Genomic DNA, 25,788 nt, shown 5'->3' on the forward strand with positions numbered 1-25,788 from the left:
TTGTCGGCTCGGATACTACTTACATCAGTGCTCCAGCTAGGATATGAAAAGGGCAGGGGGGCTTTTTTGTTTAAAGGGCACTTTGGACGCGCAGTATTTTGTCAAAAGGGCACTTTCGAGCGCGGGGGCGTTTCTGGAACACTTTCTCTTGCATGTTAATTAATATGTTATTAATAATTGTAAGAATATAATATTCCCATTATTATTAAACAATTCAAATACAATGTCTACAATGAGAAATAAATTATTTACAATGTATTGTAATAAGAGATTTATTAATCATCATATTTAAAAAAAAAATTATTTTTTTTTTTAAGGGCAGGGGGGCCCTAGGAAGGGCAGGGCGGAGGTTCGGGAGGGCAGGGCGGAGGTTCGGGAGGGCAGGGCGGGGCGCCCTTCAATTTACGCCTAGCTGGAGCACTGACTTACATGTACCTTGGGTACTCCTTAGTATACTTACATGTACCCCGGGTACAGTAAATATACTTAATCGTACCCGGTCGATATAAGACTGTACCCGAGTTGTATTCCCGCCCAATATCCGATGTCGTAAAACACGCTACCGATTATCTTAAACAAACTTCTCTTGAAAAAAAATAAGCAAAAAATGCTTTCTGAGTATGAGTTTTGATAATATAGAGGTTATTTTACAGAAAATTGACACAAATGTGACTAAAATTGATTTACAAAAAAAGCCGACAACAACCGATATAGCCCAAGTATGTTTTAGTATATTAACCATACCCAGGGTACATGTTAGTATACTTATAAGTACCCAGGGTACATGTAAGTAGTACCCGAGCTGACAATGACCAATCGAGCACCACTGACCTCTGGAGTAAAAGTCTATTAGACCACTTGGCCATGCGTGCTCACACAATGAGTGATGTATTTTATACTTTATATAAGCAATCCTCGTACCGTAGCATCACAAAATATAACAACAACAGAACTCTCCTTATCATTCAATCATTTCGAGTTGTAACGCATTATAATTATCAGGTTTTCAAATCGTCAAAAGATGAATATAATGAATATTTTAGAGCATGGCATATGTTCAGTATTACTGTTTCCTCACAAATATCATACCTACAAAGAAAATTTGTGAATCTGAAACTTTATTTTATTTTGTCAAAATGTAAAAAGGCCCCTTTAATAGCTCTCGAGATTTTTTGTTTGTAAATTTGTTACTATTTGCAAATGATATGAATATTTTTGAAAGGAAGTAATCAACTTTTATTTATGTTGTTCTTAAATTGCTTTTCTATACCATCTTTTTACAAATAAATAACTTACAACCCTACTAATTAACACTAAACACACAGTCACTGTAACACTAACAGACAACAGTTATGTTTGAGGTGATTTAAATAATCATGATAACATCAGAGTAAATATTACCTACTTTCCAATTGAAACCAGAAATCATGAAAATGATCATCGGAATGGTCATTGATAAACAGCAGATAAATGAAAACTTATAACAATTGAAAAGTATTCAATGTCCATCACATCTTGAGTGTTTATTCTAGAGGTTTTGTTAAACTAATGATGTAATAAGAAGGGACAGTACTATGAGAATAAGGGATATCCCGGTATGTGGCTACCTAGGGGCCTTCCATGAAGTACGTCACACAATTTTGACCATTTGTAGCGAGGCTGTTTTCATAGAAAACCTGAGCTATTGTCATGACCTTTTACCACCATGTGTTTGTCAGAAACAAAATGCAGCCTACTGCGCTGTTTTGATTTATTTAACAAAAATATATACATGGGCAGGTCAGATAACTATGTCCATTTAAAGCTTATTACTTCCCTTGACTTTGTTTTTTCGACCCTAGACCTTGAAGGATGATGTTCACCTTGAAATTTTACCACTCAAAATGTGCAGCTCCATGAGATACACATGCATGCCAAAAATCAAGGTGCTATCTTCAATATTTAAAAAGCTATGGCCAATGTTAAGGTTTTAGTACGACGCCTACAGTGGACGACGAGCTGGCTATGACAATAGCTCAGGTTTTCTCAAAAAACAGCCTCGCTATTAACTTGCCCGGACCCAACTTTTACTTGCCAGGGGCAATGGGACAACTGTTAATGTTGAGCCCTGGGAATTGAAGAAACTATTAGAAAGAAGGAGTAGGGAGCACAAACTACTTAAAATAAGAATTGGCTTAAATCCATTTAATAAGTACTTTTCAAAATATATTATTTTATTTATCATGAAAGGTTGCTTACTAATAAATGCTTAAAAGTATTAACAAGACAATCAGTGACAAAAAAGTTACACAAAAACGGATGTAAGTGTACTATTTATTTTTAACAGTAAGCCTTATAATTATATCATTTATTAAATATCATCCAAGTGAACTGTTGATTTTATGCAGCTTGTGAACTGGCCCAACCACCAACATGCAATTGAAAGGACATGTGATGAGATGATGAAATACTTTTCAGCAAGCCCACAATAGTACAAAGGCCATGGAAACACTGCCCAGAGCTTCAGAGCAACATTTATGTGGCAACATGCAATGAATGGTATGTTAATTGCGGTGTTGATAAACAACCGAAATGCTGGTTGGCAAGTAATTTCAGCTTATTTAAAAATATAATTATTTCGTAACTGCTTTTCAAATTGTTATTATATTTAAGTTTACCCCTGCTGTCCATTTTTTAGCTCATCTTTTTTTTGAAAAAAAATTATGAGCTATTGTCATCACCTTGGCGTTGGCGTCGGCGTCCGGTTAAGTTTTGCGTTTAGGTCCACTTTTCTCAGAAAGTATCAATGCTATTGCATTCAAACTTGGTACACTTACTTACTGTCATGAGGGACTGGGCAGGCAAAGTTAGATGTCTCTGGCTGGCATTTTGACAGAATTATGTGCCCTTTCTATACTAAGAAAATTTAAAATTTGGTTAATATTTGTGTTTAGGTCCACTTTATTCTTAAAGTATCAAAGCTTTAACTTTCATACTTGCAACACTTACTATCATAAGGGGACATTGCAGGCAAAGATATGTAACTCTTGACTGGCATTTAGACAAAATTATCGCCCCTTAATACTTAAAAAATCGTTTAGCCAAAAGAGCTTGTCAAACATGTAGATCCAAACTTATAAACAAAATTAAAAGAAACCAAATGACCAAGAAATTTTGGTTGCCAGGTGGTCAAATTTGAAATTGTGATCCCTGTTTTAACGTTCCCAATATCCCAGTGATCTACCAATAAAGGGTGCATAACAAGAATCCAAGTTTGGTCTTGGTTCAGCTGATTGAAAAATGGTATATATCTAGTACAAGATTTGTCTGTCACAGAATATGTTTATTTATTTTGTGATAATTAGTACTGAAATTTTTGTGCGGGTTTTTAAAATAGGTAGTTTCTTTTTCAGTGTTGTATTTTTTCACTAGAGGTGTGTGATTATGTGCTTTTTCACTAGAGTAAACGTTGACTAAGCTTGCTCTGGAACAGTTTCTTAAGGCGGACTGGAAGATAGATTCTTCCAAGTCATTATTTCGGCATGTTGTCAAATAAATGAATGACACTTACCAAAAGCGTTTTATCTTTTTTCTCTGCAAGTGATCAAGTTGTTGTGAAAATGCACCAAAGAGGGATAACTGTGAAAAGTGAAAACTTCTGCACAGTTATCCTTTATTGTGAAATAGGTTACATACCACTAAAAGGAAGTGGAATTTGGAGCGTTATGTCAGTCAGTTAGTTTGCTACTAAGCACATATGATTCAGGTCCTGGTGCATACGATTTTAAAAATGCATTTTAAATGATAAGTTTCCGGACGTCGCGCGCAAGTTTTGTTTACAAGTGTCGGTGAAATGTCATCCAGGTTTAAATTACGTAAAATGGATACAGTCGAATGGTGTATAGCGGATTTTAGTGAGTAACGGATAGCTTAAATGTCTTTTGCAAAATACTTTTTATTTATATTAAGATTTATAGTTTTCTATGAATTGAATACAAAAAGCCTTTCGAAAGCAAAACAAGGTCACATTATGTACGCACCGTTTTTGTGACGACAGGGAAAGTGCAGACGAATGGTTTCTTGAATTTTGCAGATTTTGTTTGGTAAACATAATGTCCATTGATGTAATATTTACGCCCCCCTTCGAAGAAGAGGGGGTATATTGCTTTGCTCATGTCGGTCGGTCTGTCGGTCCGTCCACCAGGCGGTTGTCAGACGATAACTCAAGAACGCTTGGGCCTAGGATCATGAAACTTCATAGGTACATTGATCATGACTTGCAGATGACCCCTATTGATTTTGAGGTCACTAGGTCAAAGGTCAAGGTCACGGTGACCCGAAATAGTAAAATGGTTTCCGGATGATAACTCAAGAACGCATACGCCTAAGATCATGAAACTTCATGGGTAGATTGATCATGACTTGCAGATGACCCCTATTGATTTTGAGGTCACTAGGTCAAAGGTCAAGGTCACGGTGACCCGAAATAGTAAAATGGTTTCCGGATGATAACTCAAGAACGCATACGCCTAGGATCATGAAACTTCATGGGTAGATTGATCATGACTCGCAGATAACCTCTATTGATTTTGAGGTCAAAGGTCAAGGTCACGGTGACCCGAAATAGTAAAATGGTTTTCGGATGATAACTCAAGAACGCATACGACTAGGATCATGAAACTTCATAGGTAGATTGATCATGACTTGCAGATGACCCCTATTGATTTTGAGGTCACAAGGTCAAGGTCACGGTGACCCGAAATAGTAAAATGATTTTCGGATGATAACTCAAGAACACTTGCCTAGGATCATGACACTTCATAGGTACATTGATCGTGACCCGCAGATGACCCCTATTGATTTTCAGGTCACTAGGTCAAGGTCACAGTGACAAAAATCGTATTCACACAATGGCTGCCACTACAACGGACAGCCCATATGGGGGGCATGCATGTTTTACAAACAGCCCTTGTTTAGTATTATGTTTCCTTTACAAAAGTAAGAATGCTCAGAAACCAAATTGATACGTACCATATAAAATAAGCATGAAAGCTGCAACTCGGGATTTAGTGAATAACGGACATGTGGTGACCCATAATCAGGAATGTGGGAATTGTCTCAAAATAAAATATAAACTCAAGTTGTCCAATACACATGTGGTTAGCATGTGGCTATGATATAATAAGTGAAAACATCGTTTTTAATGAAAAATAATCAAATTATAACGGAAAATCAATTTCTCTGAAAACATATTTTCCACTATCAAATCTATATATAGAATGTCTCTGCTGTTGGTATACCGTTTATTTTGTGTAATTAATGCTTTTGGAATCAATTTTTGCTTTTGTTCTGACCATGGTGTTGTGCAGGTAATTTGACAGTTGTATCCCTTGAATACTGTTATATAGCATGTAGGTTTTTTTCTTAAAGATCCCTGTGTTTAAAAGCGGTCGAAAACGGGTTGTACCAGGATGTACTTGCTGTACTCTCTATAAATAATATCATAGTTGACTCGAAGGCATGTTTTACACTATTTATTGTTCGGGTTTTATCTTTCGGAGATAATGGTAGGGCATAAATAGGTGTTCACTACTGAATCCCTGAAACATGATAAACTTGGAGACTATAGAAAAGCATTGCACTGAAAAAAGGTTACATTTCACTAAGAAACGGCCGAAAAAAAGTTGTAAAAACAATTGATTTTGATTCTTGCCAAGTTCTTTCTTGGATTGAACATGAGATATCTTTTTTATTGCATAAATCAATTCCGCTTAGAATTGCATTTAAAAAAAGGTATGGTTATGGGGGGTCTGTATGTGCAAAATGTTAAAGTTGTCGCTTTTACATTGAATTATATAAGGAAACTATTTAGTATATTATGACCTACAATATACAAGATGGCCGTGCCGGTGTCTGTCAAAACCGGTTGTTCTAAGGTAATTATTTTCAGTTTAAACACATAGATTTTTTTCTAATGCAGTTTTTTTGTAAGCTTATGAAACCACCTTTCCAGTCATGTATAGTGATATATTGGCTATACGCTCGGTCGTGGTGAAATTTGAGATTAAGATTGCGAAGTCCCTATATAACAAAGAAGGAAATTATTTGCGCATACGTAACCTTTAAGAACTGCCGACCAAGTTACAGTTTGTAGTCGTCTGCCAGAATTTTGACAACTGACCATTTGTCATTTTGACCCAATTTAGGGCTGTTTGCATTTGGGCTGTTGCATTTGGGGTCTTAAAGGGGGTAAATGCTGGAAAATCACACCGAAACCTGTTCCAGAGACAAATTCTAAGACTACGTAAACACTCAGTATTGTATTTCGGTGACATTTTGACATTAATTTGCATCAATCTCAATAATGAACCTAATGCATGTCTTTATTGTCCCCTACCGGTGAAACCGGAGGGGACTTATGGTTTGCACTCCTTCTGTCTGTCAGTCTGTCAGTCAGTCCGTCACACTTTCCTGGATCCTGCGATAACTTTAAAAGTTCTTAATATTTTTCAATAAAACTGGAAACATTGATAGATGGCAATATGGGGATTATGCATGTCATTTCATTTTGTTCCTACGTTAGAAATTCTGGTTGCTATGGCAACAAATAATATTTTTTATATTATTATTTTTTATTTTTACTGACAATGGTGGAGTTTCACCGGTAGGGCACCATATTGCTTGGCAATCTCTTGTTTCATCTGTTTTGAGTCCCCTACCGGTTTCACCGGAGGGGACTTATGGTTTGTACTCCGTCTGTCTGTCAGTCAGTCTGTCCGTCACACTTTTCTGGATCCTGGGATAAATTTAAAAGTTCTTCATATTTTTTCATGAAACTTGGAACATGGATAGATGGCATTATGGACATTATGCACATCATTTCATTTTGTTTCTACATACAAAATTGTGGTTGCTCTGGCAACAAATAGACTAGAAATACTGCTGAAAATGGTGTTTTTTTCTGGATCCTGCGATAACTTCAAGAGTTCTTAATATTTTTTCATGAAACTTGGAACATGGATAGATGGCAATATGGGCATTATGAAGGTCATTTCATTTTGTTCCTACGTCAAAAATTCTGGTTATGTCAACAATAAAAAAAATATTCTGACAATGGTGAAATTTCTGACATTGGTGGAGCCGGTAGGGGACTTATATTGCTTGGAAATAGTCTTGTTATTACTTTTGTTTACTTTTTGAGCCTTTTACTGTTAAAAATGCCCGCCAATTTTGGACTGATACTGCTATCTGCCTTTGACTTCAACCTGTAAGGCAGGTCTACTCAGAACAACGCTACTTTGCCATATTTTTCCTGTTCGGATATCTTGCTGAGTTCAAGTAAAATCAAGTACATGTATTCAGCTGAAAATACAAAAATGATAATAATATTATGCATTCTTTTCTGGAACGATGTTGTGATACAACCAGCGTGAAAAACAGCAGGGAATCTGTATTTAAGTGACCACAATATTATGCGTAAACCTACGTTTGCATTTTTAGGCGGTGTCAAAATGGGTCTATAGCTCTGCCTGAACTGTTGTCCAATTGGTTTACAAGTCCGGCTGAAGTGACAGACCATCAAAAACTGCACAGCATGACTGATTCCGAGACGGCCCTCAACACTTGCCCAGTCGTGTCGAGAGGATCGGTGTCTTTGCAGGTAAGTACGCCGTTATTTTCAATGAAATCTATTGTAAAAGGATTTCTTTGATATCCTGGCACACTTTTGTCACCAAAATTAGGAAAATAGTTTTTTTTTACAATTACTGCTGCTCTGAAAGCACATTTTGTGGCGATAACTTTGCCAGTGTGCTCGACAATGTGATGCCGGCGTGGTGACAGACTTATCCATTTGCAGCAAATAAAGCAACAAAGACTGTTAAAAGCTTACTCTAATTGTATCTCACTTACATTAGTTGGCACGGTAATGGGTAAATGTGCACAAAAAACATTTTGTTTTCTCAGATTACATGGAATTGAGCACCTGGGCCAGACTGACACTTTCCGGAGCCTGTCCGAGACGGAACTCGAGCGGAGGAATCATAGGTCCAGGTGTGACAGAAGACTAAAAGCTCATGTCTGACAATGACTTTCAGTCAGGAAGTCAAGCGTGTTGTTTTTCCATGCAAGCAAGCCCTTTTGTTGGGTCAAATGACATCAGAAATGCTGCTTCTACATGGATTTTACCTAAAATGTTCCCCAAAAGAAGTTTTTTAGAATCCTATTCAAAACCTGCTATGATGCTCAAATATTGCCATCGATATTTTTTTCACTTTTTAAGTCATATGTTACATCTGCTTTGCCTATTAGAATCAAAAGTGATGCCTTGAATGGAGTCTGCATGTATGATGTTACCAAGTTCGGCTTATCTACCTTAATTCTTGACGCGAAACACTGTTACGCGTGACGCTTTCAACGTCAACTTTTATGAATAAATCTGTGTGTCATTGTATGGGAACTTTGTGATCTTTCTCAAAACAGATTATACCTATGGGAGAAGTGCCTTTAATTCAAATTTGAAGGGGTTGGGTTCTCTTAAAGGTTACATACCCCTAAAAGGAAGTGGAATTTGGAGGGTAACATGCAGTCAGTTTGCTACTAAGCACATGATGCAGGTCCTGGTGCATAAGATAAGTTATTTGATGCAATTAATTGCTATTAAGCACACTCAATGTGTTGACTGAACGCATTTTGATAGGGATAAATGAGCTCTAAAATGTAATAAAGACTATAAGCGCACATGAATGTTAACTGGCCGCATGTTAAAAGCCAGTAAAAATCAACATATAGTTTGTACAAATTTTGGAAAAATAAAGTGAACAAATAAAAAATCAATGTTCATTGTAGCAATAGCCAAAATTTCAACGCAAGATGTGGTCTGGTAATATTTAATGCGAGACAAAATGCTTGTGTTTTGTGTCTGTGTCACAATATACACCAATTTCCGGCTATGATATCCAAACATTCACAATGGTATAATATATAGCGCAAATAAGACTTACTCTTACGAGAAGAACTTGAATAAACGGAAGTACAAAAATGAAATAATACACAAGAATGTGCTCTTAAAATGCTATTTTCTACCAACTTTAAATTTGTGAGAATATTAATAAATGTATATACAAAGCAAACAGTCTAATTGGGCTTGTGAAAAGAACTTTTCAACATATAAATTCAAAACAATTTAGAAAACTACAAGACGTTTATAAGACCACATCTTGCGTATTGAATCCTTGATTAATTTTTTTATTGTAAGTAACCAGCGTGTACAAAAGAGAGCAACCAAGCTAGTCAATTGTGTCAAACATTTACAGTGTCCAGGAAGATTTGTGATAATTCCAACATTGGTATATCGTGTTTTTGAGGAGGCATGATTGAGGTGTATAAGCTGTTGAATAGCAAAGAAGATAACACAAAGTTTTAAATCCTAGTACAACAAAAAGAAAAGTTTTAACTCCTATAACAAAAGGACACTCACTTGACTTAAACTTAAGAAAGTCATTTAAGAAAGATGTCAAGAAACATTTCTTCTCACATAGCGTAATCATACCAAGCAACCTTGTACCAGATGAAATAGTAACAGTGCTGATATCAAACACCTTTAAGAACAGGTTGAACACTTTCATGGTTGATAGACACAGTAATACCAGATAGTAACTGGTTTCCTGACCATGAGGGGGCTAGTAAAGGCTTAGCCAGCCTGCGTCTCTTACCGCTAATGTAGGTATGTATGTAAATTTGTTGTGATACTTCTGTGTAGTATTTAGAAGTAGATGGTCTTGAACATTATTTACACTGACCAGTGGGTGTCTTAAAAGACACAATAGTTCAACATGTAGATTGGTAATTATTCTTAAATTGATGTTAATGGATATATATGAGTACAGAGATAAATGTACTTGAAGTAAACGTTGGGAGGAAAAATTCGAACTAAAGCTGTTATGTGTTGCAGATTCGCAAAGGGCCCTATGTGTGCTTTGTTAGAAATATCCCGTGAACAATTATTTTAAGGAAATTTTCACATTATACGTGTACTGTAGTTAAAATATTTTGGTATGTTTATAGTATTACAAAAGCGCATTTTTCTCTAAAATGCCCTTGTATTTCAAGATAGAATACTTTCCATGCCAGAGGAAAGAGGTCTGGGTTCAAATCCCAGCAGGGGCTTCAGAGGCTATGCATTTTAGTATAAATGATTCATATTGTACAATTGGAACTTTCCTAACCCAACACTTTAAACTTGAATATCTTAGTTGAGTTAAAATTTGAAGGTAATATTTTCTGGTGAATTAGTGCTGATTCTCTTTACTGGGAGATGATGTCTTTCATAATAGTTCATCATCTCAAAATATACATAACATGTTAATATGTGCAATTTAAGGTATAAGCTAAACATGTATTGTCATTGATGGTACATGTACATTCTGTATTTTACTTTCACTATCTAGTATAGAAATATTTTGCAGACCAAATGGAAGAAAACTCCATGTAAATAGTTTTTAAAGGGATTAACTGACATTTCCCCAGTGTCACAGCACTTGTGAAAGGGTTTCATTTACATTATTTTCCCAGACTATAGACACATGAAACATACTACATTAGCGCTTTTAAGATTTTATATTTATCTAGTGACAATGGTTGCTCGAACCAACAATAGTAAGAAACCTTGTCAATAAATTAACAAAACACTATGTTATTTAATAATTTATTGCTGTTCTATAAAGGAAAAGCATTGATTAAGTAAATGTCTACTCTTAGGTGTTGAATGGGAAGCTTCACACTTATATCAGTACATATGGGCCGTTCACATTCAAGAACATAATTATTTTTAATCCAATAGTTGTTGAGTAATATGCAGAAAAGTCAAAGTTGGTCCGATAATAAACCAATATAAGGTGCAACGTTATGCTCAGTGGTATTGAAAGTATGAGGAGTTACAATACATGCTTTGAAAATATTTAAGATACATGTTACAATAGTTAGATTCGGGACATTGAAATATCGTAGAACTCATACATGTTTTCTGAACTGTATAGAACGAATAGAGGGTATAAACGATAATATACATACATATAAGATTTTAAGAAGCATGTTTATTGGAATTGCTGAACATTATCATTAACAAAAAAATCTTGCCAACAAAACAACAACAAAGGGATAAATAGAAAGATAAAACAGTACAACAAAACACAGCAAATATTGCAGGGACCCTCAAGCCCCTGGTTATTTTACATTTAAGCAAACACTAAAAAATGAACAGTTCAAAACCTACACAAGATTTAGGGAACTAAAGTGCTATATTCCTATTTATTACGTATTTTACTACATGTGGTGAGAATCTACAATTACCAGCAGTAATATTATGGCAGATAAGAAATTCATATAGGGCGTGATCTGAAACAATATTGAGCATTGACAACAAGCATCTGCTTAAATGATCTGTCGGTCAAAAGCTATTCATACCTTATGTTATAATGTTAGTATATCTAACCGACAATAAATAAATATTGATTTGATGAACTAGCAACAACTTTACAAGATCCTCTCTTTTTTAATTAGAATCTCAAGACATTTAAGAAACTTGTTGGTTTGTTACATTTAAATGTAACGCACAATGCGCTTCATAATATCCCTCACAATCTACATATTACTAATAAATCATTGACGCTATTCGTGAATGACTAAATAATAGAGGAATACATTAGTTTTGAGTAAAATGATCTATTACAACAATATTGTATAACCATAATGTATCTTTGTATAAAGCAAACAAATAAAATGTTTATGGGTTCATCTTTGATTACTTATATTGATAACTTCCTAAATTTCCTGATTTGTGGGTCATTTGCATTTACTAATAGTGTCAACTTGTGAAAATTACATTGAGGTTTAATTTCACTTGATCATAAGCTGAAATAACTGTTTTTGGCATCTGAAAATCTCAGTTGAAAATGTCACTTGACTAAGTCATGTTTTCTGTTGGGAGATTCAAGAAAATATACCCAGACAGTATTTACCCGAACTGTAAGCCTGACCGCAAGGTGGCTGATGAAATGTGGCCAATCAGAAATAGTTTATAAAGTCCAGCTTTATTACATGTAGGTCTCTATGAAAGCATTAGGATTTCGGCTAGTGGTTTATTCAGAGCCTCTTTTTTTTCAACAATTTTTAGGGAAAGCATAAGGAAATTCTTTCAATTAAGAAAAATACTTAAGTAGATGGTTTTAATATGCAAAGAGATTATTAAATATTATAATGTTTATCATAAATTCATAAGTGATACATTTTTTAATGGAAATAGTGAACAATATTTTATGCTTTTGGAAGTCATGTTTTCTTGTGATAGAATTACATGTCCATCACATTCAATGCATATATTGTACATATATATCAAACATTTATTGCACTAGTCGGAACAGCAGTTCTTTGTAACGGGCTGGTATTCACAATGACTCGTATGGAAAACTTAAGTAAATTCCTTACATTCATTAAATTCTTTCAGACTCTGTCAAGTACCTTTTAATGTTTTAAACAAGTAAGAACGGATGCAATTTTAAAGTTTTCATCATTTTGTAAGCATAAGACAATTAATTTCACAAAGTAAATGAATTTGGAAATGTAATCTTTCCAGTAACTCAAGGTAAGATTTCCCGTATGGAGCTTTATGAATATCAGTCCATTACTCAAATATTCGGAAGATGGCTTGAGTATAACAATAAATAGTGAAATTTTTCAATAAAAAATGGACTTTTCAAATTTTCAAGTAGCTTTTTAAACCGAAGCAACAAGTTAAAGCAATTATTTTAATGAAGGACTGCTTTATCATGTGTTTATTCAGTCAATTCATATTTGTTGAAGATAAGATCATCTCTCCTTATGTTAGAGCCTACAGGTTTGTACCATTAATTTACACAATGTGAAGTTGATGAGACAGGTTTGACTACCCTTTTAGCCCATAAATATAACAAAGCACTTGTTTCAGCAGAATAAACAAAACAACTATTGCATGAATACATGTACAGGGAATTAAATATGGAAGAATACAAATAAAAGAATTTCTACAAATAAATAAAAAACAACATGACAATTTTGCACGAAAACTTATGCAGAGGAAGTAAAAAATGATCTTTATTTAAAAGCATAAACTTGTATCATGTTACACAAATCCCTAATCATCAGCATCAGTTTGTTTAGCATTTATTGACAGGCAAATAGCTACTAATCAACAAAAATTTAATGCATATTCATGTAAAACTACACATCTATTTCTACATTCTAATTTTAAACTTAATCACCCCAAAGTAATGAAACACTCAACTTAGCATTGTAATATATTTTTGTTTGATGAAATATAGTTCTACAAGGCATTTCAAGGCAAAGTTGTGTCTCCGTCATTTAGAAACATGGTCAATGATACGCAAACACTATAACCATTAGACTAAATTTCTGAACAATACATAAAAAATCTTATGTTTAGTTGTGCGTATGTACCAGTATATTGAATTGAAGTATCAAAGATACATTGACTTTTGTCAAACGCGTTTGGAACTGGTATGTTTGTCAGATTTTGAAAATTATTGTCAATTAGCCAGTACTGGCATTATTTTCAGTCAACCAGTACAAAAATTATTGTCTGTCAATCAGCACTAACATTTTGTAACATGGTAATTATGACTAGGCACTAACAAGATTTAAGCTTTATTTTGTATTTACTTAAAAGCAAAAAGCTTTATTTGTATTTACTTTAAAGTAAAAAGCTTGACAACAGACCAACTGATGTTCATGTTTTTTTAAACAGCAAGATAAAATTTAATTATACATGAATGAGCATGTAACATACAAACATACACAAACAAAATATCTGCTGGAGGTAATGGAATTATTTATGAGTGAGCACATAATGTACCATAAAGCAGAAACAAAATATTTGCTACAAATCCATTATAATATAAAGAGCAATCTTATTAAAGCCGTGAGTTAGCATGATATCATCAATTGAGCAGATTGTGGAAAATGTTTGAAGCAAAGAATAAACAATTACCATAATAACACCAAACATTGCATTAATTCATGTACATTAAATTTCAAATGTGTGTTCTTTTTTTCAAAATCTTGCAATAATGTATCTAACAGGATATAATTATTGATTAATTAATAATTGTTCACACTATTCTGGCACTTTTATATATTGATGATTACATTTTTTATTTACATTTATTTTATTATCAAGTATCAATATTTGTTTTCATTATGTTGTCACTTATAGGCATACTGCCATAGAAAATAAGAAATATTTACAGAACAATAAAGTATTTAGTTGAGCAAATGCAAATGTGGTAGGCAAGAAAAAACAACACAATCAAATGAACAAAGAACTTCATTCCATACGAGTATATTTTAATTTACAATGATATATATTTGTAAGCACGTGTAAACCAAACTTCAGAAGTATTCAACATTTTGTTTTAAAATGAACTAAACACTATAAAATAAACTAATGACAACATCCATACATTCTTTTGACTAAAGAATGATATCTACATTACACAATTTTATGTAATAATTTTCTAAATAATTTTTGTCATTTTGTACTTTTAAAGATTGTGTTTATTTATTTTACAAATACCTTCTTTTATAATTTGCTTCAATTTTGTTCAAAAATCAATAAAAAAAACTGTTAAACTTAAAAAACAAACATTTTACACTTACTCATGAGCATAGAAAATATTAAAGTAAATCAGAAAACACAAATATCATAATAAATAAATAATAAAATTTGATGTTAACGTAAACACAAGTCTGTCATGTTCATATGATTGAAAGAACTTTCGATCAAATTCAAAGTTCTACCTCAACAGTTTTCAGCATGCCATGTTTCCATGGCAACAATAGTCATACAATTTCATTATATGCTTATCAAATTTTGACTTTTTTCTTACAATTATTTTCTTACAATGTTTCTTCATATGATTTCTAGGGAACTATTTCACACTTCTCAGAGTGTGCATATTTTCTTTACACGCTCAACACTCAATGTTTCTATGTCAATCCTGGGTGACTATTTGTTTCTATGTCGACCCCAGGTGACTATTGTTTCTTTGTTGACCCCAGGTAACTAGTTGTTTGCGTCCCAGGCTTCAGATATTTTTCCTACCATCCACTGAAAAACAAAACGAACACAAACTTCATTTATAATAAAATCTTAATGAGATCATCACCTATGGTACTGTAAAAATATTAACTTGGCCATGTTGGCTTCAACAATTTTCTCAATACCATATAACAAGAAAGCATTATATGTGATCATATTTAGATAATAAAAACTTCAACAATGGTACAACTAATCCTACCACCAAACAAACAAGAGCATCGCATAACGGGTGCCACGCTCAGCTGTGAAAGCTTGTCAGAATTTTCTTTATTTAGAGGTCACAGTGACCTTGACCTTTGACCTAGTGACCCAACAAGAGATGTGTTTGTCAGAAACACAATGCCCCCTACTGCGCCACTTTGAAATAAAATTTCTATTTATCATTTGGCAGGTATAGACATCATCTCCCTTTAAAGCTTTATTACTTCCCTTGGATTTTGTCCAATCCAACCAGGGGGGGGGGGGTCTGTAGACAGTCAAAAATAACCAAGTCGGACATCACTGACAACCAAGGCCTGTGGTTTATCAAAGAGATCATAACCAGAGTTCATCATGTATGTATGGACATAAGTCCACTGGTATTTAATGAAAACTAGCATTCACAAATTAGAACAGGTAAGAAATGATAATTATATCAAGAGATGTGTTCGTCAGAAACACAATGCCCCCTATTGCGCCGCTTAAAAATAAAATTGCTATTTATCATTTGGCAGGTATAGAAATCATCTCCCTTTAAAGCTTATTTCTTCCCTTGAATTTTGTCCAATCCAACCGGGGGGGGGGGGGGGGGGGGGGGGGGGGAGGGGGGGGGGGGTCTCACAGTCAATAATGACCATGTCAGACATCACTCACAACCAAGGCCTGTGGTTTAAAAGAGATCATAGCAAGAGTTGATCATGTATCTGTGGACAAAAGTCCACAGGTATGTAATGAACATCAAAGAAATTATAATTATATCATTTGAAAAAAAACTTTGACAAATCAATCATTTGAGTTATAAATAATCAAAATAATAAATCTGTACAGTAACTGTGAAAAGAACTTCAATTCTTGGTAATGGTATATATATATATATATATATCGAAATGTGCAGCTCCATGAGATACACATGCATGCCAAGTGTTCAATATTGAATAATTTTCTCCTTTTTTAAAGCTTATTACTTCCCTTAAATTTGTATTTTTTACCGTAGACCGTAAAGGATGACCTTGACCTTTTACCACAATGTGTTTGTCAGAAACACAATGCCGCTTACTGCGCCGCTTTGATTTATTTAACAAAATATATACGTGGGCAGGTCGGATAACTATGTCCATTTAAAGCTTATTACTTCCCTTGACTTTGTTTTTTCGACCCTAGACCTTGGATGTCGGACGACGCGCTGGCTATGACAATAGCTCGGGTTTTCTCCAAAAACAGCCTCGCTAAAAATTAGCTACACTATTACCGAAAGCAACCATCTATATTCAATTTACAAATATTCATATTGATATGTGACTACTATAATGATGCTATGCAGGAACAGGCGCTCTGTCAAAATTTTAAGTGGTTGACATTGATTATTGACTTAAGATTTATGAGGCACTACACCAACAACAAGGGTTGCCATGTTTTAATCACAACGATTGAACAAGAAAATTCCTTGAATTGATATCTCCCTCCAAAATTAATTTTGTAACAGATGGACGAACTGACTGACGGACTGATGGATGGACGAACAGGGCCAGTTCTATATCCCTCTGCCTGAAGTAGGGGATAAAAATAGTGTGAATAATTAAATACAAAAGCAGAATAAGACATAAAATGAGCTAATAATTACAAGCATGAATAATACTTCGTCAACTTTTTCCAAGAGCAGGTATTTCAGGCATTTATGATGGTCACTGGGAATCAACAAGTGTATTAATTTATGGAGATAACATATTCCTAGTTAACATTCAATCACTTGAAAAATGAGGTAGAAATTATATCCACAAATTTAAGTGGACAGACAGATTGACTGAGCAACAAAACAATTGAATCCAACTTATACCCTCACAAGGGCTGTATTTGCCATTGTCGGCTAAGGTACGACTTAAAACTACCCAGAGTACTCCACAATGTACCCGGGGATAATATGTTTAATGCACCGACCATGCTTGGGGGTACTTTTTAGCCTATGTTCATACCCAAAGTATATTGTTGTATACCTAAGAGTACTCTGAGTACTTTTAAGAAGTACCTTGGCCAGAAGTTACCAATTTAGGGTGGTGGGTTGGGGGGGGGGATAAATGCACCAATACTTACCTCAGCAAGTTTAAGGTCAGCTACATGAATCTCCTTTTTTGAGATGGAGGACCCGAACAGCCCCCGCTTCTCCTTCTCCTTCAACGTGACCTCTATGCCCTTGGTTGTGACCTTGGGTTTTTCCTTGAGCTCTGCCCAGATGTATGTGAACTCACAGTTCCAGGAGCCGAATATCTCCCCACGACTAGCAAACAATAGGCGCCTGCAATGTGGTACAGTTATGTTATATGCCAATCTTGAGTGTGGTCATTGTAAGTAAATAAATGAACCTGGATTGCACTTAAAAAAGGTAATAAGTGAACCTGGTATAAGGTAAATTTAAAAGATTAGAGAACAGTGGAACTGGAGTAAATTTAAGAAACAGGTCAATATTGAATTTGTTAAAGTTAAGTATCAATTGAGTGAACAGTTGTCTGACATACGAGAAACATACAGTAACATTGTGTGATTTTTTGGTCAGCTCCGTTTATTGCAGCGAATCCCATTGTTCCATGGGTCATTTCTGAGAGTTCGATAATTTGTTATAATATAGGGGTGATGATTTGTAAAGTTCCACTAGATGTATTTTTGTGCATCTTCTAAGAGGTTTGTCAACCCAGTATTCACATGTTGTTTGTCCGAAATCAGTAAACAGAATTTTCCTCCCCACAGAAATGATCTAAATCACAACCCTGAGTAACAGGCAGAATCCAAATGAAAACTAGACATATGTTGAAAGGATACGGGTGTTCTTACATTACACTTTTGTCTCAAAACTTTACTACTCTTGGAAAAAAATGCACCAAATACCAATTATTTGTGCATAGGCCTTGACCCCAGCAAACCCTTCCAAAGTGAGGCAAAACAAAACAAGGGACAAAATTGTCACAAAACCAGGTTTTGATTGTGAAAAAAAAATCTGATAAAGGGAGAAAACTCAAACTGAACTTTTGAAATGAACAAAAAAAATTAACCCCCTTTGTAAGTTTTTTTTTTTTTTAATTTATTTTTAGTCGTGGTGACCTTGACATTGGAGATATTGACGTGATTCTTTCGTGCGACACACCGTCCCATGATGGTGAACAAATGTGCCAAATGATTTTAAAATCTCACAATGAATGACATAGTTATGGCCAGGACAAGCTAATTTATGGCCATTTTTGACCTTTGAACTCAAAGTGTGACCTTGACCTTGGAGATATCGACGTAATTATTTCGCGCGACACACCGTCCAATGATGGTGAACAAATGTGCCAAATGATTTTAAAATCTGACAATGAACGACATAGTTATGGCCCGGACAAGCTTGTTCCGCCCGCCCGCCAGCCAGCCAGCCAGCCCGCCAGCCAGCCCGCCCGCATTCGCCAATCTAATAACCAGTTTTTTCCTTCGGAAAACCTGGTTAAAAAGCCAGACCAATTAAATGCCCCAATCACCAATCCTAATAATTGAGGTCACAAATGATATGGCTATGATAGCTGTCTTAAAACTGGGAGGTACTGGGTATGAACCTTAATTGAGGTTCTTTCCAAATACACAAAGTTTTGGTTCTTTGCAGGAAACAGACTTAAGTGTCTTCAAAACCACATACATTTTGAGCTTATTAGTAAAAAAATCAAATAAGATTATGATCAAAACAAATTTGTTAGAAATGTGGTGAAAGCATTAATTTAAATGTGATGAAAACATTAACAAATTGTGGTGAAAATATAAATGTTATTATTAAGGTAATTCTGTTAAAAAAATAATGTTATTCTTGGTAACAAATATTAAGAGGAATAACACTGCCCCCTACTTGTTGGTGACCAGGAAGACATTCTTGTTGTCCTTGGTTACCACAACATGGGCCACGTAGTCTTCAATGAGGTAACGGCCCTTCTCTGCCTCCTGACAACCAAAGAAATAGCATGCTTCCAATAATCAAAGGAACAAACCATCATTGTGTTCATACTTCATAGTATCTATCTTTGTTTCAGTTGAAATGTCATGCTGCCAATATTCATAGAAACAAATTATAATAGTATTCATAGTATCACTTTTTTGTTTAATTTTTCTAATGACTTGCATCTTTCAGAAATTATGTTGTTTGTTTCATTTTTAGCTCATCTATTTTTTGAATTTTTTTTATGAGCTATTGTCATCACCTTGGCGTCCGCGTCCGGTTAAGTTTTGTGTTTAGGTCCACTTTTCTCATAAAGTATCAAAGCTATTGCATTCAAACTTGGTACACTTACTAAATATCATGAGGGGACTGGGCAGGCAAAGTTAGATAACTCTGGTGTGCATTTTGACAGAATTATGTGCCCCTTTTATACTTAGAAAATTTGGTTAAGTTTTGTGTTTAGGTCCACTTTATACCTAAAGTATCAAAGCTATTGCTTTCATACTTGCGACACTTACTTACTATCATAAGGGGACTGTGCAGGCAAAGTTATGTAACTCTGACTGGCATTTTGACAGAATTATGGCGCCTTTATACTTAGAAATTTGGAAATTTCTTTAAGTTTTGTGTTTTGGGCCGTTTTACTCCTAAAGTGTCAGCTATTGCTTTCAGACTTGGAACACTCACAAACTATCATAAGGGGACTGTACAGAACAAGTTGTATAAATCTGGTTGTCATTTTGACGGAATTATGGCCCTTTTTTGACTTATTAACTTTGAATATATGGTTAAATTTTGTGTTTACATCCACTTTACTTCTAAAGTATCAAGGCTATTGCTTTCAAACTTCAAATACTTTCATACTATCATGAGGGTACTGTACCTGGCAAGTTGAATTTTGCCTTGACCTTTGAATGACCTTGACTCTCAAGGTCAAATAATTAAACTTTGCACAAATTGCCATGACTTCGTTACTTATGATCAGATTTGATTAATACTTTGACAAAACAACTCTTACATGACATACTACAATAGACTCCGCCCAAACCATCCCCCATACCCCCCCCCCCAAAAAAAAACAACCAATTTTTTATTTCATTTTTTTTGTTGTTGAAAGATCATCGTTTAAATGACCACACCCTCACACTATACCCCCCGACCCCACCCAACCCCCCCACCCATTATTTTTTTGGAAACATGGTTAAAAAACAAAAATATTTTTATTTTTCAAAGACCATCCAACTACCCACCCAAGAATCCCCCCCCCCCCCCCCCAAAAAAAAAAAAATATTTTTATTTAGTTTTTGCATTTTTATTTCTAATTTTTGGAAGATAATGTAATAAATGACCACACCCCCACACTATACACCCCTCTCCACCCCACCCATCCATCTTTTTTGATTGAAGTATGGAGATAGTTCCCTTCACCTTTATAAAGAAAAATAGATGAGCGGTCTGCACCTGCAAGGCGGTGCTCTTGTTACAACTTATATTTACTTATGTTATTTATTAGTTTTTGTCATATAATATTTGTAATTTTGTATGATGCATTTGTGGTTTAATCAAACCAGAGCTAAAAAAATAAATTATATTATAATTATAAAAATAATAAATAAAAAACAAATATCTATATTACCAAATACTATGTGTTCATGATATCACGCTTAAGTTGCTATGCGCATCAACACATTATTTTTAACTGATCGGAAAATTATCTCTCAATTATATCAAGTTTATGTTTCCATGACCATAAAAAACTTATTTCTCACTTATTAACTAACCCATTGTATTTGGGTTTTATACATATGGCAACCAGTATCACACTTGAATAGTAAATACAAGAGCTGTGTTCCTGAAACACAATGCCCCCTACTGGGCCGTTTTGAAGCCATATATTTTACCTTTGACATTGAAGGATAACCTTGACCTTTCACCACTCAAAATGTGCAGCTCCATGAGATACGAATGCATCCCAAATATGGAATTGCTCTCTTCAATATTGCAAAATTTGACCTTTGACCTTGAAGGATGACCTTGACCTTTCACCACTCAAAATATGCAGCTTCATGAGAGACGCATGAATGCCATATATCAAGTTGCTATCTTTAATATTGCAAAATTTGACCTTTGATCTTGAAGAATGACCTTGACCTTTCACCACTCAAAATGTGCAGCTCCATGAGATACACATGCATGCCAAATATCAAGTTGCTATCTTCAATATTGCAAAATTTTGACCTTTGACCTTGAAGGATGACCTTGACTTTGATCTTTCACCACTCAAAATGTGCAGCTCCATGAGATACGCATGCGTGCCAAAAATCGAGTTGATACCGGTATCTTCAATATTGAAAAATTTGACCTTTAACTTTGAAGGATGACCTTGACCTTTTACCACTAAAAATCTGCAGCTCTATGAGATATGCATGCATGCCAAATATCGAGTTGCTATCTTCAATATTCCAAAATTTGACCTTTGACCTTGAAGGATGACCTTGACCTTTCACCATTTAAAATGTGCAGCTTCATGAGATATACAGGAATGCCAAATATGAAGTTGCTATCTTCAATATTGCAAAATTTGACTTTTGACCTTTATGGATGACCTTGACCTTTCACCACGCAAAATGTGCAGCTCCATGAGATACACATGCATGCCAAATATCAAGTTACTATCTTCAATATTGCAAAATTTGACCTTTGACCTTGACCTTTCACCTTGAAGGATGACCTTGACCTTCACCACTCAAAATGTGCAGCACCATATGATACACAAGCATGCAAAATGTCAAATTGCTATCTTCAATATTGAAAAAGTTATGGCCAATGTAAAAGTTTTTGGACGGACGGACAGACTGACGGACGGACGGACTGACGAACGGACAGACTGACTGACAAACAGACAGACGGACAGTTCAAAAACTATATGCCACCCTTGAGGGGCATAAAAAAGTTATGGCAAAAGTTAAAGTTTTCGGACAGATGGACAGATACCATATATTTGACATTTGACCTTGAAGGATGACCTTGACCTTTTACCTTTCAAAATGTGCAGCTCCATGAGATACACATGCATGCCAAATATCAAGTTGCTATCTTCAATATTGAAAAAGTGATGGCCAATGTTCAAGTTTTCGGACGGACGGACAGACACCATGTATTTGACATTTGACCTTGAAGGATGACCTTGACCTTTACCTTTCACTACTCAAAATGTGCAGCTCCAGAGATACACATGCATTCCAAATATCAAGTTGCTATCTTGAATATTGAAAAAGTTATGGCCAATGTTAAATTTCTCGGACAGACGGACAGAGCCATATATTTGACATTTGACCTTGAAGGATGACCTTGACCTTTACCTTTCACCACTCAAAATGTTCAGCTCTATGAGACACACATGCATGCCAAATATCAAGTTGCTATTTTGAATATTGAAGAAGTTATGGCCAATGTTAAAGTTTTCGGACGGACGGACAGACGCCATATATTTGACATTTTACCTTGAAGAATGACCTTGACCTTCACCTTTCACCACTCAAAATGTGCAGCTCCATGAGATGCACATGTATGCCAAATATCAAGTAGCTTTGTTCAATATTAAAAAAGTTATGGCCATTAAAGTTTTCGGACGGACTGACAAACTGACACACTGACGGACAGTTCAACTGCTATATGCCACCCTACCGGGGGCATAATAAAATCATTCCCTTCTTGCGTTTTACATGTACTGTTCTACCATGACGCAAACCATATGCAAAGTAAAAACAATATCAACTCTTTAACAATAAGGTAGATCCATCCAAAAGTCGAAATTCAAATGCTATGAGAGTCTGGTAATACTTAATCCACGGCAGTTGTCTGCAGACTTAAATGGATTCAATTTTGTCTTGTAATTATATCAAGTTTAGGTTATTATGGGCATCAAACACTTCTTTGTAACTAATTAGTTATTATATGTTAAATATATAGTGTTCGTTACCATGAGCACAGCGCAGCCTTCTGCTTCCTGTCTGTTATAGGGGCGGATAATTCCGTCTTTATGGAATCTCCTTGGGGCTCGTAGTCTGTGGATCTCCCCAACGTTATCGGCTATTCTGTAATAGATACACCATTCCATGAAAATAGATAACCTTTGAACAATCGACAGCTATTCTGTGATAGATACATCTTCCATGAAGATACATAACGTTTGAACTATCCACTTGATTGTATAGAATTTAGAAGATAAGTCCACAAAATTATCTCCTATTCTGAAATAGATGTACAATTTAATGAAGACTCACAACTTTTAAACAGTCTTTGCTACACTTCAGTTTCTCCTTAAAAACAACAAACTCATATTTGCAATACCAGACGAGACGTTTATTTGCGGGACACTGTGCAGCCAAGTTCAACATTGAATACATACATGACAAGATTTATGACTACAAAATGTGAACCGACCGGCCAGGAAAAACCAGAGACGGTTAACGCTGGAAACCTGTGCTCGTTTGCCAATTGTCGGAACATAATACGAATGTCGAGCCTCATTCATGTGTCTGGTTTCATATAAAAATCCAAAACATATACAATCACAACAAAAAAACAACAACAAATTTTTCTTAGCACATAGAATTAAAATAAAACCTGTCCGCACTGACTGAAGACGCCTGGTAGAATGAACTCTACACAACATAATCATACGTTTGAGATCCTCGTGCAAGACTTACCAATCATTTTATTACTGTAAACAGTCTCGTTTCGCGTAAGACAAATATTTCACGCTATACTATCGAAACGCGTGAAATAAAAAATCTTCATAATGGTCTAAAATTGATAAAACTGACTTAGACCCCACCTATTTATCCCTTTCAACTAAGCTGCTTACAAAGTCATTGCCCTAACAAAATGGTAGGCCTCATTATAACCATCTCCTAGTGTAATGTCCAACAATTAACCTTTAATACAGGGGATTTAGGAGTAACAAGCCTAAATTCTCAGCTTTTAAACCCATCAATAAAGCTGCTGGCTGAGACGATGAGACCATCCCCCCTATTGCTAATCCTAGGTACCATGCTGACCAGCCCCTTGCCGACTTCCTTTGGAAATTACTTAAGTGTTCATTAAAGGGATTTTTTTATAATTTAATAAATAAATTCCAACCAAATTTTCACATTTTAATATCTTCAAAAAAACTTCTATCCTACTATGTATAAGTTTAAAGAAATTGCTTAGGGGAACAAAATTATAAATGAGATTCTCACCTTTTAATCACTTTACTGGCGCTAATTATTACCTGAAATTCCCCAATTGTGGAAATCATAAGGAAATTAGACACAGTTTTCAATTTGTAGCACCTTTTGACGACAAAGGGGTTGGAAGCAACAAGTAAAAAAAAATACTTCAGCAGCCATAGCAGTTTATGCTTTAAACAAGAGGCCCATGAGGGTCTGAATCGCTCTACTACTATAAACACTGTGCAAGTTTGGAAAGAATAAGAAGGAAACTGTGTACTTAATCGCGCAAACAAGGAGAATTTTCTCAAATTCAAGGGGAGATTGTGTACTTATTTCTCCGATACTGCTCATATTCAATAGGGTTCAAGTCCTCATTGATATAAAGATACTGTGCAAATTTGGAAATAATTGGATGAAAACTGTGGAATTAATTGCGTAAATAAGCGGGATTTCAAATTTTTTTCATATTCAAGGAGAAGTCATTCTGGACTTATTGCTTCGTTATTGCTCTTTTTAAACAAGGGCTGTTTGTAAAACATGCATGCCCCCCATATGGGCTGTCAGTTGTAGTGGCAGATATTGTGTGAATACGTTTTTTGTCAATGTGACCTTGACCTTAGACCTAGTGACCTGAAAATCAATAGGAGTCATCTGCCAGTCATGATCAATGTACGTATGAAGTTTCATGATCCTAGGCTTAAGCATTCTTGAGTAATCATCCGGAAACCATTTTACTGTTTCGAGTCACTGTGCCCTTGACCTTTGACCTAGTGACCTAAAAATCAATAGGGGTCATCTGCCAGTCATGATCAATGTACCTATGAAGTTTCATGATCCTAGGCCTAAGTGTTCTTGAGTTATCATCCAAAAACCATCTGGTGGACGGACAGACCGACATGCGCAAAACAATAAACTCCTCTTCTTCGAAGGGGGGCATAAAAAGGGTTTGAGTCCTCATTGAAACAAAGACACTGTGCAAATTTGCCAAGAATTGGATGAAAATTATGGACTTAATCACATAAAAAAAAATGAATTTTCATTTTTTTATCAAATTCAAGGGGAGATAATTCTGAACTTATAACTCCGATATTACTTATTTTCAATAGGGTTTGACTCATCTTTCAGATAAAGACACTGTGCAAGTTTGGCAATAATTGGATGAAAACTGTGGACTTTATTGCGTAAACAAGCCTTATTTCACAATTTTCTCAAATTCAAGGGGAGATAATTCTGGACTTTTTACTCTGATGTAACCCATTTTCAATAGGATTTGGGTCCTCATCAATATAAAG

At 35.1% G+C, this 25,788-nt stretch overlaps 1 protein-coding gene across 1 annotated transcript in view; it reads right to left on the bottom strand.

Moving 5' to 3' along the window:
• Positions 1–14,158: 14,158 nt before the first annotated feature.
• Positions 14,159–25,788, bottom strand: part of LOC127867161 (intermembrane lipid transfer protein VPS13A-like) — a 149,691-nt gene continuing 138,061 nt past the window's right edge. The window contains exons 82-85 of the mRNA XM_052408201.1: positions 23,260–23,374; positions 19,191–19,282; positions 17,417–17,618; positions 14,159–15,139 (exon numbers count right to left, since the gene is read on the bottom strand). Coding sequence (XP_052264161.1) covers positions 15,095–15,139; positions 17,417–17,618; positions 19,191–19,282; positions 23,260–23,374 — 454 coding nt within the window. The 3' untranslated portion in view covers positions 14,159–15,094. The remainder of the gene's footprint in view (positions 15,140–17,416; positions 17,619–19,190; positions 19,283–23,259; positions 23,375–25,788) is intronic.

Source organism: Dreissena polymorpha, chromosome 2, assembly GCF_020536995.1.
Source record: "Dreissena polymorpha isolate Duluth1 chromosome 2, UMN_Dpol_1.0, whole genome shotgun sequence".
Lineage (NCBI taxonomy): Eukaryota > Metazoa > Mollusca > Bivalvia > Myida > Dreissenidae > Dreissena > Dreissena polymorpha.